The sequence below is a fragment of the Narcine bancroftii genome, chromosome 3, assembly GCF_036971445.1.
Source record: "Narcine bancroftii isolate sNarBan1 chromosome 3, sNarBan1.hap1, whole genome shotgun sequence".
NCBI classification, from domain to species: Eukaryota; Metazoa; Chordata; class Chondrichthyes; order Torpediniformes; family Narcinidae; genus Narcine; species Narcine bancroftii.
The window spans coordinates 176690956-176705513 of NC_091471.1; the positions used below are offsets into that span (position 1 = coordinate 176690956).

Sequence of the window (14558 nt, forward strand, 5' to 3'; positions counted from 1 at the left end):
GGTAACGCTTGCTCTAATATTCCTGTATCTCTTTCCCAATGGGAACAGCAGAAAGATGCTGCGTGTGGGGTGGAAGGGGGTCCTCAATGATTTTGCACGCCCTCTTCAGTCAACGATGCTGCAAAATCATGTCTTGGTGGCGGTGGGGTGGGGAGGTGGAAGGAGACTCCTGTGATCCTCCTTGCCACTCTTATGGTCCTGGGGATTGATCACTGATCCATTTCTCTGCAGCTACTGTACCACACTACTGTGCTGTCAAATTTGACCGACTGAAATGAACCACCATACTTTTCTGGGTTAAACAACATCTGCCACTACTCAGGCTAGCTCTGCAAATTATCAATGCCCCTTTGTAACATATGACAACCCTCCAACTATCCACAACACCATCCACTTTCATGTCATCTAAAAACTTACTCCCCCACCCTTTCACTTGCTTATCCAGCTCATTTATAAAAATCACAAAGAGGAGGGTTCCAGACAGATCCCTGTGGAACACCACTGGGCAATAACCTCCATGCAGAACAAGAACAATCTACAACCACGCTCTACCTTCTCTTGGCAACCCAATTCTTTATCCACAGAACAAGCCCTCCTTGGATTTGAAGCCTCCTTACTTTATGAATGAGCCTCACATGGGGAACCTTATCAAGAAGATATCCAAGGCCAGACAAATTTGGAATGAGACCACAATGCAGAAGAAGTTTATTGTCATCTAATTGTACAAGTACAACCTGACAAAACAGTGCTCACTGGTCCTTGGTGCAAAACATACAGACACACAACCAGACATAACACATATACAGACAAACAAGACATATATAGGACAAGAACTTCATCTATACAAATAAATAAATAGATATTGTTTTGTGTATATGAGACTCTCAGATGGTTAGTGTGAGCAGTTCCTGTCTTCGTTCAGCATTCTCACTGCTTGTGGGAAGAAACTGTTCTTCAACCTTGTGGTGCTGGGTCTGATACTTCTGTATCTCTTATCTGGTGGGATCAGCTGAAAGATGCTGTGTGCAGGGTGAAAGGGGTCCTTAATGATTTTGCGTGCCCTCTTCAGAAAACGATCACAGTAGATCATGTTGATGGTGGGGGGAGGGAGAGGGAGACTCTAGTGATCCTCTCTGCCACACTTATGGTTCTGTGAATTGACCTCTGATCCATTTCTCTGTAGCCACCGTAGCACATTGTGATGCAGCTGGCCAGGACACTTTCAATAGAGCTCCTAGAGAAGGTTGACATAATGATAACCAGTAGCCTTGCCCGCTTAAGTCTTCTCAGGAAATGCAGTCGCTGTTGCGCCTTCCTGACAAGTGAGGAGATGTTGAGTGTTCACAATAGGTCACTAGTTAAGTGAACTCCAAGGAACTTGGTGCTCTCCTCTCTCTCCACTACAGAGTTGTTGGTGTGTAGAGGAGGGTGGTCGTTCCTGACCCTCCTGAAGTCCACAATCATCTCCTGGCATGCTGTCACCGCTGGGAGCCCGGCATTCGTGGTCAGTTTGGTTCAAAAAAAAATCAGATAAATGAGTATTTCAGATAATCTCGTTTACTCAAAATTAAAAAAAATAAATTAGAAAACTGGGGATTTTGAAGAATCCAACTTTGGATAATCGGAGTTGTACTGCATAGATAAATAAATATTCGCAGTTGCACCTCTTATCTTAGTGCGACTCATCGCTGTTGCTGATGAGGCCAACAACTGTTGTGACATCTGCAAATTTGATGACATTGTTGAAGCTGGATCTGGCGATGCAGTCATGGGTCGGTCGTGTGAACAGTAGCGGTCTGAGTACCCAGCCCTCAAGTAGGCCAGTGCTCTGTGTGACGGCGCTCGATATTCTGATACCGACCTGGACAAGACTCTGGTCTTTCTGTTAGGAAGTGTGGGATCCAGTTACAGAGAGGATGCAAAAGTGGGAAAAGGCACCAGTGACAGAAGAATACATAACAGAAGTGAAACATTGAGGACAATAAATGATGGCGCTGAACAGACGTAAATATGTTAATCTGTGTAGAACACAAAGGAAAATACATTTGTAAAGCAATTTCCACCCTCTCAAAACGCATGGGTAGAGAGGTAGTAGTATTGCTAAATTACCAGTCTAGTAATCTAAAGGACTTGATTAATTAACCAGTCATGAGTTCAAATCCCATTAAAGTAGTACTGAAATAAGAATATAGGTTAGATAGTCGGATCTTGGGCTGAGGCAAGAATACCAATATGTTCTATTGCTACATTTGTTACATATTTCCCATTAAGTCAAACTGGTTTCAGTGATGCTGTATGACAAATCTACTGGGTTGTCAAAAAATTCATCAGGTTCACCAATGGTCTAGAAGAAATCTGCTGCCTTTACCCAGGTTCACAGCAAGTCTGTTTTCGATGAATTAGCCGACCAAGATATTCCGTTGTATCTCAACCAATACACAGAAAAAGAATAACATCAGAAGGATCAACAGCAAACTTATTCATGCTCAGTTGATGTTGCAAGTGAAACATAGCAGGACACACCAGGCAGCCCCAAAATATGATCCCAATCTCTTGTGCATGAGAGAAGTTGGAAGTGACATCAGTCAAGGTGAATTGCAACAGGAAGTACCCAGATAACCTGTGCCCACACTTCCGCCATCACCACCATTTGGGGCCCCAAACAGTCCTTTCAAATGAAGCAACCCTTAACTTGTGAATCTGCGGGAGTCATCTACTGCCTTCAATGCTCCCATTGTGGCTACATCAGAGAGACTGGATGCAGACTGGAAGATGGTTTCACTGAGCACATTCCCTCTGTCTGCATCAATAACAGGGATCGTCCAGTGACCAACCATTTTAATTCTGTGCCCTACTCCTGCACTGACATGTCTGACCAAGTCCTCGTGCTCTGCCAAACGAAGGCCACCTATAAATTAGAGGAGCTACAGGTAAAATTCTGTCTGGGCACCCTCCAAATGGATGGCATTAACATTGACTTCTCTGGTTTCTGCTAGCCTACCCTCCGTTCTCCCTCCCCTCCCTTTGCCTTCTTTCCTCCAGCTCTCCACCTCCTTCCCTCTCCATTCAGAAAGCCATCTCTCCTCCCACTGTTAGCTGGTGTGCCCTCCCTCCTTTATACATTTATTACCTGTGGGACTGTACTCTTCCTCCTGCCCCTCCCTCCAACCATTTTGTTTGGGCACCTGTCTACATTTTGCTCACACCTTGATGAAGGAGTCAAACCCTAAACAGTGGTTATGTATCTTTATCTTTGCTACATAAAGGACACTGTTTGACCTGCTGAGTTTCTCCAGCATTGTATTTTTACTTCAATCACGGTATCTGTAGACTTTCGTGTTTTACTCAATTTCTCAATGGGCAAGACTTCTGCAAAAAGCACGTGCAACACTACAACATGGGCACCATCACTTAGTGTGTACCACAAGTGCATACAAAGTGAGAATTTGTCTTTACCAGTCCAATTTCTAACTGTGGTCCAAAAACAAATGGATGGCTGTCTCCTTCAGGTGTGAGGCAAATCTCTGCCCAAGCCAGCACTAACTAGCATAATATTCACATCCTAATTCCCTGCTCTGAAACCATTCCTTTATTATTTTATTTAATTCCTTGCTTAATCATAACTGTCACACTTAATAACCACAAAATTAACACTTTAGTATAAACCAGTAGTTGCAAAGGTTTCTGGCAAAATAAGCAGAATTTCAACTTCTTCTGTTGCCATGATTCACAAACCCAATTTATTCCAAAGTTCCCAAGAAAAGGGGTAAAAATATGTCCACACTTGACTTGTTAGGCAAAGGGCCTGTTTCCATTATGTATTTCTCTACATATATTGCCACTGCAGCATTACTGTGGCCTTGTCAACTACCTTTGGAGTCAATGTGGCATTTGACATTTCTTAAAGAACTGTTCTCCAGAACACTGACTTCAGTCATTATTTTGGGCAATTTAGTATCAGGTCCATTCTGCGCTGCCCAATTACACCAATGTGACTAGTTAACCTATTAATCCCACACATCTTGGTCCAGCACCTTTGATACTGGAATTTGAACACTCACCAATGCGTATTTTTAAAAAGAGCATCTGTTCAGGTAGCATCTACAGTGTCAAGAATGAGGTAAAAACTTGCTGATGCTCATGCAGCAAAGAATCACTCATTATGCTTTTTACATAGAATTTACAGTTTTTTTCAGTTCAAAAATGTCTTCTGGGGTAGCCGTTCACACACGAACAACCAAAACTCGAAATCTCCGTTTCCTTACGTGAGTTTAGACAGCTTACTGGAAGTGCGGCAAGAGATGGAACTTGCAAATACGTGATATTCACTAGCCCGTTGTTCCCAGAGTGCCTGCAGTTAACATTACACTGCAGGCTTTCTGGAAAATTTACTAGGGGTCTAGGAGGTAAAATTTCAGAATGGAATGATTCCCTCATTTCCATTCTGATCTTTTCACACAGACTGCATTCCGGAAATTTGAGAATAATTTCCTGGAATGCAGCAGCTGTGTAAAAAACATACATGAAAACGGTGCCTGTGGGGTTAGTATTGGTCAGCCAGCACGAGTGATGATGCTACTCAGCACTAAAATAGAGGCTGCACCCTAGTGGGCATCACGAGCATTGACAGTCTGACCAACCAACCAGATTATAGTTTATCTAATTGGTCAGTCATCACAGAGAAGGTGTTGCCTCTCTCCATCAATAGTCCATATCATCACTAGCAAGTAAGGCAGCGAGTCCCACAGAAGGGAAGTTGAGGCTTGGGGCAGATCAGCAATGATCATATTGAATGGTGGGGCAGATTTCAGGGGCCAAGTGACTTCCTCCTGCTTGTATTGTCTCCTTATTTTGTGATAACTGTTTCCCTCAACACTAGCCTCCACGCACACTGAGCCCTCATAAACAGACCTTGCACGAACTAAACCTCCACAGACAGACCCTGCACAAACCGAGCCCTGACAAATATTCCCCATACTCACTGAGCCCTCACAGACAAGCCCCCAACATGCTGAACCCTCATAGGCAGCCCCCACACACAGAGCCCTCACAGACAGCTCCCACACACAATGAGCCCTCACAGACAGTCATGCACATATTGAACCCTCACAGACAAGCCTTACACACTCACTGAGGCCTCGCAGACAGTCCCCCACACAAGGAGCCATCACTGACAGCTCCTGCACACACTGAGCTCTCCAAGACAGATCTGTACACATTGAGCTTTCACAAACAACTCCCCCACACACTGAACCCTAACAGATAGACCCCACACACTGAGCCCTTCGCAGATAGACCCCACACACAGTGAGCCCTCACAGACAGACCCCGCACACACTGAACCCTCACAGACAACTCCCACACACAGTGAGCCCTCACAGACCCCGCACACACTGAACCCTCACAGAGAACTCCCACACACAGTGAGCCCTCACACAGACCCTGCACACACTGAACCCTCACAGACAGACCCACATACACACTGAGCCACTCACAGACAACTCCCACACACACTGAGCCCACAGACAGACCCCACACAGTGAGCCCTCACAGACAGACCCCGCACACACTGAACCCTCACAGACAACTCCCACACACAGTGAGCCCTCACACAGACCCTGCACACACTGAACCCTCACAGACAGACCCACATACACACTGAGCCACTCACAGACAACTCCCACACACACTGAGCCCACAGACAGACCCCACACACAATGAGCCCTCACAGACCCCGCACACACTGAACCCTCACAGACAACTCCCACACAGTGAGCCCTCACAGACAGACCCCGCACACACTGAACCCTCACAGACAGACCCACATGCACACTGAACCCTCACAGACAACTCCCACACACACTGAGCCCACAGACAGACCCCGCACACAGTGAGCCCTCATAGACAGACCCACATACACACTGAACCCTCACAGACAACTCCCACACACACTGAGCCATAGGCAATAGTTTGCTGCTGGATTACCAAAGGAAGGCAGGGATTTTCACACCTTTGTTGAAAATATTATTGCAGTGACTCTTTTTAGCATCGATGCTATTACTGTTTTTGGTCCTTGGAAATGCATCCTCAGCTCAAAATGAGGTCCAGAGCACTGTGAATACCTTTAACCTGATGTCATATTATAAAAGTTCATTCATGGAGTTTATATATGTATGGCATTTAAGATGCATACTTCATACCTCTGGCAGTTTACACCTCTTGCTGGTCTGACTGGACAGTGTAGGATGGGGCTGTGCTGATAACATTTTATGTGGCCAGCAATTCAAAAATTGGGCATTAACTTTCCGAGAAACAAGCCCATTATCTCCAACAGTCTGGACACTGACTTGAAATGGCACACTTAAATCAAGACCTTCCAACTCCACCTGTAACATATGAAGGAAGCAACTTAATTTAACTGATATCAATACTCAAGATTCCTTTATTTATCTAAAACATGAATCCGAAAAGGTCTGATTCGATTTTAAAATATTTATATGGAGTTGAATATAACTGATGAATAAAATTATATTGTACCATTCTATATCTCACATTTATTGTACTTTTCATATTTTCTCAATATATCCAAATCCAATCCTTTCATCTATTTGTTTATTGAAATATACTTCCCATCTTTGTCTAGAATTATGAAGCCCTACTGTTTGGGCTTTCTATTGTATTAAACTATACATCATTGAAATACATTTCTTTATATTTCCATTACGTAACAGCCATTATAATTCCGTCTCCTCTGGTAATAATGGCTCTTGACCATCATTTTCACATGAAAATACTAGATTTTGTTATTATCAAGTCATGAAATTTCTAAGTATTTTGAACTTCTCCTTCATTCTATTAAAATAAATAAATTTCTCTGCTTCAAAACCATTTTCGATCTTCTTAATTCACTGACCCTGCCAAATCTTTTAAAAATTATTTTCCACAAAAAACAAAATCAATCTATTCCGAAACAATGGTGTTTTTTCCAGACAATAAACCTCCTTTAATTTCTTTATCAACCTTATTCCAAAGCTCAATTAAATGCTTCAATATGGGAGTTTCTCTATTCATTGTTAACAACTTTAAAGTCCGTTTATAAATAAAATCTTGAGGGTTTGGTTCCCTTTTTTTACTAAGTTCTATATATACCCAAGCTGGAATTTTATTTAATTCATACATTACATTAACAAAACACAGCTGGGAAATTTTATAATAATTCATAAAATTAGGGAGCTGTAAACCTCTTAAATCATAATTTCAAGTTAATTTATCCAAAGAAACTTTTGCAATTGAGGAATTGGAATTGGATTCAATTGAAAAAGGTATTCTAGGAAATACATGAATCCTTATACAATTTACTCTGCCTAGTAAAGTAATAGATGTAATTATGTTTTAGATGTGGACAGGAAATTGGTGCATTTGTGCATTCTACTTGACAGTGTCTCAAAGTTAAACCTTATTGGTTAGAAATAGGTAAATTATTCAAATGAATAATGGAGATTAAATTCCCACAGGATCCAATGTTATTTTTATTGGGTGATATTAAAAATATTTAATCTAAGTTAAAATTGAATATATGTATTAAAGGAAGTTTGTTCAAATTGCTTTAGCAATAGCAAGAAAATATATTGCCATTACTTGGAAGTCTGATACGGATTAGGTATAGAAAGATGACATGCTGAAGTTCAGATTTGTATACTACATTATTTAGAATTTAAGAGACAAATATTATATATTATAGAAGATGTGGAGCCCATATGGGTGTTAATATTTAAACCAAGATCTGACATTCCCCTCTCCTTAAGGTTTCAAGAGACTTTAAAGTAATAGGCACCCAAGTTGAGAGTCTCTTGTCCTGTTCTTTCTCTTTTTGCTTTCTAGGGGGATAAAGGGGGAAAGGGTGGTATATGGGGGGGGGGCTTTCATATTTTTCTCTCTTTTTATATACCACATGTATTTGTATTGTTTTGAATTATTTTTAATTATGTGTTTTAATGTGTGGTTTTAAACTAATAAATAAAATTTAAAAAAAGATTCCTTTATTATCATGCAGATAAATACACAAAATTTGTTTCCTTTTGTTTGCCTGTAAAGATGCATCAAACTATTTTATATATATATATATATATATATATATATATATATAAAACTTAGATTAATAGTTGAATGTAACAGCTCTCCAAATGTGGCAATTAATGAGGATGGTAACAGCACATGGCAGTTGCAACTTAATGCAGAGCTTCCCTTTCAGTCGAGGGTTAAGAGAAGTCATTACTATGTGCATTTAAGAATGTGGAGGTGCTGCAAGAAATTTAGCAGGATGCTAAAATAAATGGCAGAGGAACTCTAGATGAAGAGTCTTGGACCTTGATGAAGGGTTCCAAACCAAAATGTTGACAATTATTTTTAAGTCACTAATGCTGCTCAACCCCCTGGGCTCCTCCATCAGAAACCAAGTTGCTGCAGATTCCAGCATCTGAAGCTTCTTGTAACTCCAGTTACCCGGATGCTTCCTTGGTCAGACAATGTGCACTATAAGGAGAGGTTGGGCAAACTTGGGTTGTTTTCTCTGGAGTGTTAGATAATGAGGGGAGATCCACTGCAAGGTTTGAAAGTCTTCCTTGCTGTCCAACTCACACCCAATCTTTGTGTCAACTACTAACATGCTGATCCAATTTACCACATCATTATCCAGGTTGTTAATATGGATGACACCACAACAATGGATGGAGCAACAATCCCTCAGGCACACCACTAATCGAGGTCTCACAGGAGAGGCAATCGTGCTACCACTCTCTGGCTTCTCCTGCAAAGCCTATGTCGAATTTGATTTTCTACCATATCCTGAATACCAAGCAACTGAACCTTCTTCACTAAACTCCTACGCAGGACCTTGTCAAAGGTCTTACTAAAGTCTATGTTGATAAATATTAATACCAAGGAAAGAATTTTGTTTGCTTATTAAGAACATTACAAGTATGTCCACAGGTTGCCTTGGGGTTTCTTCAATATTCTCATAGGAAATGGCGCTATGAACCATTCATGTGAACACTTGGGAAATCTCCCTCTATCCCATATGGCTTATTCAAACCTACATCTTTGTAAAGCGGAATATTTATGCTTTGGCAAATAATAGAATCCAGGTATCTGGGATTCCACATATTGGAGCCAGATTTCAAGAGGGTGCTAAGGACAAGAAGGGCTTCTAAATGGCCTTGGGAGCTGAAGTTTTCCTCAGTGTGTTGGAGGTTTGGATCTGGAGTTCAGGTTGCCGATGAATAGACAGGAATCTGTGTAGCTGCAGAGGCTGAGTGAGTGCTGGAGGCTTGAATTCATGGACACTCAGCGACTCTGAAAGGACTCTCTTTGGCTTCTCTTTGTACTGCAAGGGGGCACCAGGCAATACTCTTTGTCTGCCTTGTGGTAGGCAAAAGTTAATGTAAATCATGTGTGACAATAAAAATGGAAACTTGAGTAGAAAGCAATGGGAGACGATAACTGACCATCCCAGAAAACAAAAAACAAATGGCTAAAATCAACAATTTCTTGGGAGAGCAAGTCTAGATAACAGATGATGCAATTAGTCTGGACTTTAATTCAATGAAGAATGTAGCGAAGAGATCAATGAAGAGCAACTAATAAGAATGATGAGAGGATATCAACCAGAATAGCACTGATAAAATGCAGACATGGTTGGACCATTGGATTTCACATTACTCCATCAGGCAGATTGAATTTTATGTGGTGAGATTGGGTAAAGGCTTCTCAGCACATAACCACTGAATGTAAAATTGCTGGATTATTCAATGTGGATGGTTTGTAAGCTTGATAACCACTAATGTTTAGAATCTTTTCTTTTTTTTATAATTTTTTATTTTTCACACGATGAACCATACAACCAAAAGTACTCACAAACATTTCCCTCTTGAATATACACAGTGTCATTTTCCCCCCTCCCTTCCCTCCCTCCTTCATACCCCCCTCCCAACCCATTAAACGTTCAACATATACAATACAATAAACCCATTAAACAATGTCTTCAGATACCTTTTGAATGTCAATTGTCCACGAACAATTATAAAATATAACCTTTTGTGTGATTCTCTCAAAAAGGTATATCTTTCTTTTTCGTTTTATTAATTTCAATAACAGTAAATTTGAACAGTAAAATTGTGTAATGTGCCACGGAAAAATGAAGATTTAAAAAAAACTTGTAAGCAATATCATACAAATGGATTCCAAAACACAGCCATAATAAAAAAAAGGACATAATAAGTTTAAATTTAGCAAAACCCATAAACTGTACAGTTATATTTAAAATATAGTAATCAATGAAAAAAAGGGAGAAAAACACCCTTTAATCAAAACCCCTTCCATTTGACAAAGTTAGCAAAGAACAAAAACCTCGCATGTAGGTATCGAGTGACGACAACACAGAAACCAACAGCACAACTAGGTTTAGAACAGTCTTGCAATAATAGTCCATAAAAAGGTCCCATGTCTTCAAAAAATTAGTATTTGAATCTTTAATGGTATTTCATGCCTTTAAAGGTATTTCTAAATAGATATTTAATGCTTAACACCCAACTAAATAGAAGCATAATTATTCAATCATGTATTTAAATAAAGCAATTTCCAATATTTTTGATGATATTTCTGGGATTTCAGAAATCTTTATGACAAGAATAATATTCCTTGATGGAATGTTTAAAATATATTTGGGAGCACTCTCAGACATTAAGTTTTTAATTTGGGAAGCAAAAACAGTCTTTTTGTTAAGACATAACAGTGAGTCGTGTGGGTGGATAAAATATCTCCTCACCTTGGTGCAAATTGATCCCGTTACTGACATGTGAAACTCTCCATCAATGAATATCTGCCAAGTAAAATAAACATCACAGTTTGAAGGAAATATTTTCAAGATTGAAAATCTTTGGCGATTAACTGAAATCTACTATGCAGGATACCATTAAGGTTGAAAGGTGAATAAGTCTAGTCTTAATTTTTCAACAGTTAAGGAATGTTAGAAGAGGCATCACACAGCCTCAAATTCCTGGGGAAGAAAAGGTCATGTGAGCAGACTAACTAATTAATCTCAGTTTTAGCACACCGAGGATTGCAGAACAGATTAAACATGAAGCCTCACTGACACACATTCTAACATTCCAGACCTGCCTACCACCTGGACCTCATTACAGCATCACTAAAATTCATGTAGACAACATTGTGTGCCCTACTCACATTAATCCACTTGGTTACTTCTTCAAAAAGTTCAATCATCTTCATGAGACACGATTTCTTACACAAGAAGCCATCCCGACTATTCCCAATTAATGCCTGCCTTTCCAAATGCAGGTAAAGCCTGCCTCTGAGAATGCCTGCTATCAACTTTCCCGCCACTGACATTAGGCTCACCAGCCCTTGGTTCCCTGGCTTGTTCTTGCAGCCCTATTTAAATGAAGGAACATAATTAGCCATCCTCCTGACTTCTCAGCTGTGGTTAAAGAAAATACAAAAAACTCTGCCAGGCCCCAACAATTTCACCTCTTACTTTGCTCGATGTGTTAGGATATACTTAGTGAGCCCTGGGGGATTTATCCATCTTTATACACCTCAAGACCACCAAAGTCTCATTTTTCATAATGTCGGTATGTTTCAGGACATCACTAATCTATTAACTCCTTAGGTTTCATAACCTTCTTGGTAGTCAAAGCAGATGAGAAGTATTCAAGACCTAGCCCATCTCCTGTTGTCCCACAATAATCCTTAAGAGGACCTATTCTCTCCCTTGTTACCCTTTTGCTCTTAATATACTGTACTTATTGAATCTCCAAAGATTCTTCTTTACCTAACCCGCCAAGAATATCCCTTGTCCTCTTTTTGCCCTCCTGATTTTCTTCTTAAATGTGCTCCCAGATCCCTTATACCCTTCAAGAGATTCATTTAATCCCAGGTGCCTACTCGTGGCATATGCTTCTTGCCTTTCCCCAACCCAAACCTCAATATCTCTATTCTCACTATACTCATGACTGTATGGCAAGGCCATAATTCAAATGCCATCCACAAATTGACACCATGGTTGTCAGCAGAATCACAGACAGCAAATGGAAAAGGTACAGGAGTGAAATAGATTAGCTACTTGATTGATATCACAACATCAACCTTGCACCCATTGTTTGGAAAACAAAGAATTAATTGTGAACTTCAGAGAGGGAAACTCGGGAGTACACAAACCAGTCCTCAACAAGAGGCCAACAATAGAGAGGGCAAAGAACGTCCAATTCTGAAGATCCATCCTGGGGCCATGATGCCGATGCAACCATGAAGAAGGCTCACCACTAGTTATAATTCGTAAGGAGTTTGAGGAGATTTGGTATGTAAATATAAATTTCTGCAGGCGTACCTTGGAGAGCATTCTGACTAGTTGCATCACTATCTGGAATGGAGGTGCCAATGCACAGGATAGGAAAATGCTACAGAAGGTTGTAAACTCGGCCAGCACCAACATGTGCATTAGTCTTCACAAAATTAAGGACATCTTTAAGAGGCAGTGCCTCAAGAAAGCAGCCTCTATCATCAATGACTCTTGCCACCTAGTCTATGCCTTTTCCTCACTGTTACCATCAGGAAAGTGGTACAGGAGCCTGAAGAGACACATTCAATGCTACAAAAAAAATACCTTCTTCCCCTCTGCCATCAAATGTCTAAACAGACAAAAAACCAATACACTTTTTTGCACTAATTATTTATTTTTAAATATTCTATTTATGGAACAGTAATTTATCCCAATTTTGCACCTGTAATGCAGAATACTGGTAACACAAAACAACAATTTCATGACACATGTAAATGAAAATAAACTAGATTCTGATTCTGATTATTTTTAAAGTTCCAAGTAGAATCAAAATAATTTGTGTATCTTTGAATCTGACGTACCCTGTAACCTTGAACAAATGTTCCATTGCTGCATCCTGTTTCATCCATGGAAGGCTTCTCCCAGTTGATCACCAGGCCAGTCTGTCCAACTGTGTCACTAACTCGCACTGAGTTAACTGGAGCAGGAAGTTCTGAAGGAAAGAGGCATCAGTGCAAAGTCTGTGAATGAAAGAGAAGTCCTCGAAAGCAAATAGTCTGTTCCAGAGTCAGCTGTCAGAGGAACAGTGGGAAAAATTGGCATGCTCATTTGCTCTGATGAGCCACATTTTAGTGTATTCTTAGCTTGGTTAATTGTATTGCACTATCTGATTGTAAAACCCATAGATTTGATTCAGCTCGACTGGGACCTAGAGCTAAAGGCAGAGTTTGCTGGATAAGTAGGAGGGCACAAACTGCACTGGTCCAGAGAATAATCATATCCTTCTAAATACTTCTCCAATGCTCAACTGTAACGGCATAGTTCAGTGAGGGTGGGCACAAGCAGCTCAAACACATATCATCCACTGTGGAAAGGGGCTGATCCAAGATTTTAAAAATGATAAATATTTATTTGAAAGTTCCAAACTGGCTCCAGGGTCTGCACCTTACACCCAGGTGAAACTCATACACACCAACAAGAATCATTGTGATTCATCCTCATCTGGGTTCCATTGAAACAGTAAAAGTGAAAATTCCAAACCAGCAGAGATTTAATAAGAGAAGGAAAGAGCTTCCACCCCTTACATTACTCTGAGAATTTCTGGAAGAAGATCTCACACAAAATTTTTTTTAAAAAAATGAACATATTCAATTAAACAAGGGAAATAATAAATATCTGCAGATGAGAATGAATTCATTACCTTGTGCCATCTTTGATGGTCTCCATCCCCCAGATGGACTCTTCTTGCTGCACCCTTTCACACTTAATGCAAATCCATCTGACAGATTGTTACTCGTTGACATTTCCAGAAGTATGTCACCTTCTCCAGAGCTCATAGTGCTTTTTAAAGCACTTCTATCATTGTGTGCTTGGATGTATGGGGTCTCACAGCAATTCTCAGAGTGGCAGTAAAGTTGCTCAGCAAATTTTGAGAGAGACAGTTGTTCCTTCCCCTTTTCTGTAGTTTGCATAGGAGTCTTGAAACTTGAATGTTCCAATTCACTGTGTAACCTTGAATCACGGGGCTGAGAAACACCTTTGTGACTTATGGAAGGCATGGTCATTGGGCCATGGCTTGTGTCTGTGGAGACAACCTACAGAGAGAACATGATTCACATAAGAACATACAAAACAGGAGTAGGAGTTGGCCAAATAACTTATCAAGCGTGCTCCACTATTCACTAAGATTATGGCTGATCCAGTCTTGGCCACGGTATTACTTACTCCCCTCTTTCCCAATACGCCTTGATCCTTTGCTGTTTAAGCACCATAAAGATTCTGACAAAGACTTTGAGTACTAACTGAATGACATCACACATTCAAGTTGGAGTTGAAGGGAATTTAGTTATATTAATTAACCATGGCGTATTTACTTCAATCAGAAAGAGATGACAGAGGCACTTGCATTCTTTTTCTGAGCAACACACTGACCATGCTTAATTCTAGCAGTTTTCTTCATTACTTCCAGCTTTTCACTGTGTTT

The 14558-nt window shown here is 40.4% G+C and overlaps 1 protein-coding gene across 1 annotated transcript in view; it reads right to left on the reverse strand.

The window, feature by feature from the left end:
- Nucleotides 1–14155, reverse strand: part of LOC138757885 (uncharacterized) — a 68249-nt gene extending 54094 nt beyond the window's left edge. The window contains exons 1-4 of the mRNA XM_069925952.1: nt 13776–14155; nt 12937–13067; nt 10823–10876; nt 6201–6386 (exon numbers count right to left, since the gene is read on the reverse strand). Coding sequence (XP_069782053.1) covers nt 6201–6386; nt 10823–10876; nt 12937–13067; nt 13776–14139 — 735 coding nt within the window. The 5' untranslated portion in view covers nt 14140–14155. The remainder of the gene's footprint in view (nt 1–6200; nt 6387–10822; nt 10877–12936; nt 13068–13775) is intronic.
- Nucleotides 14156–14558: the final 403 nt, after the last annotated feature.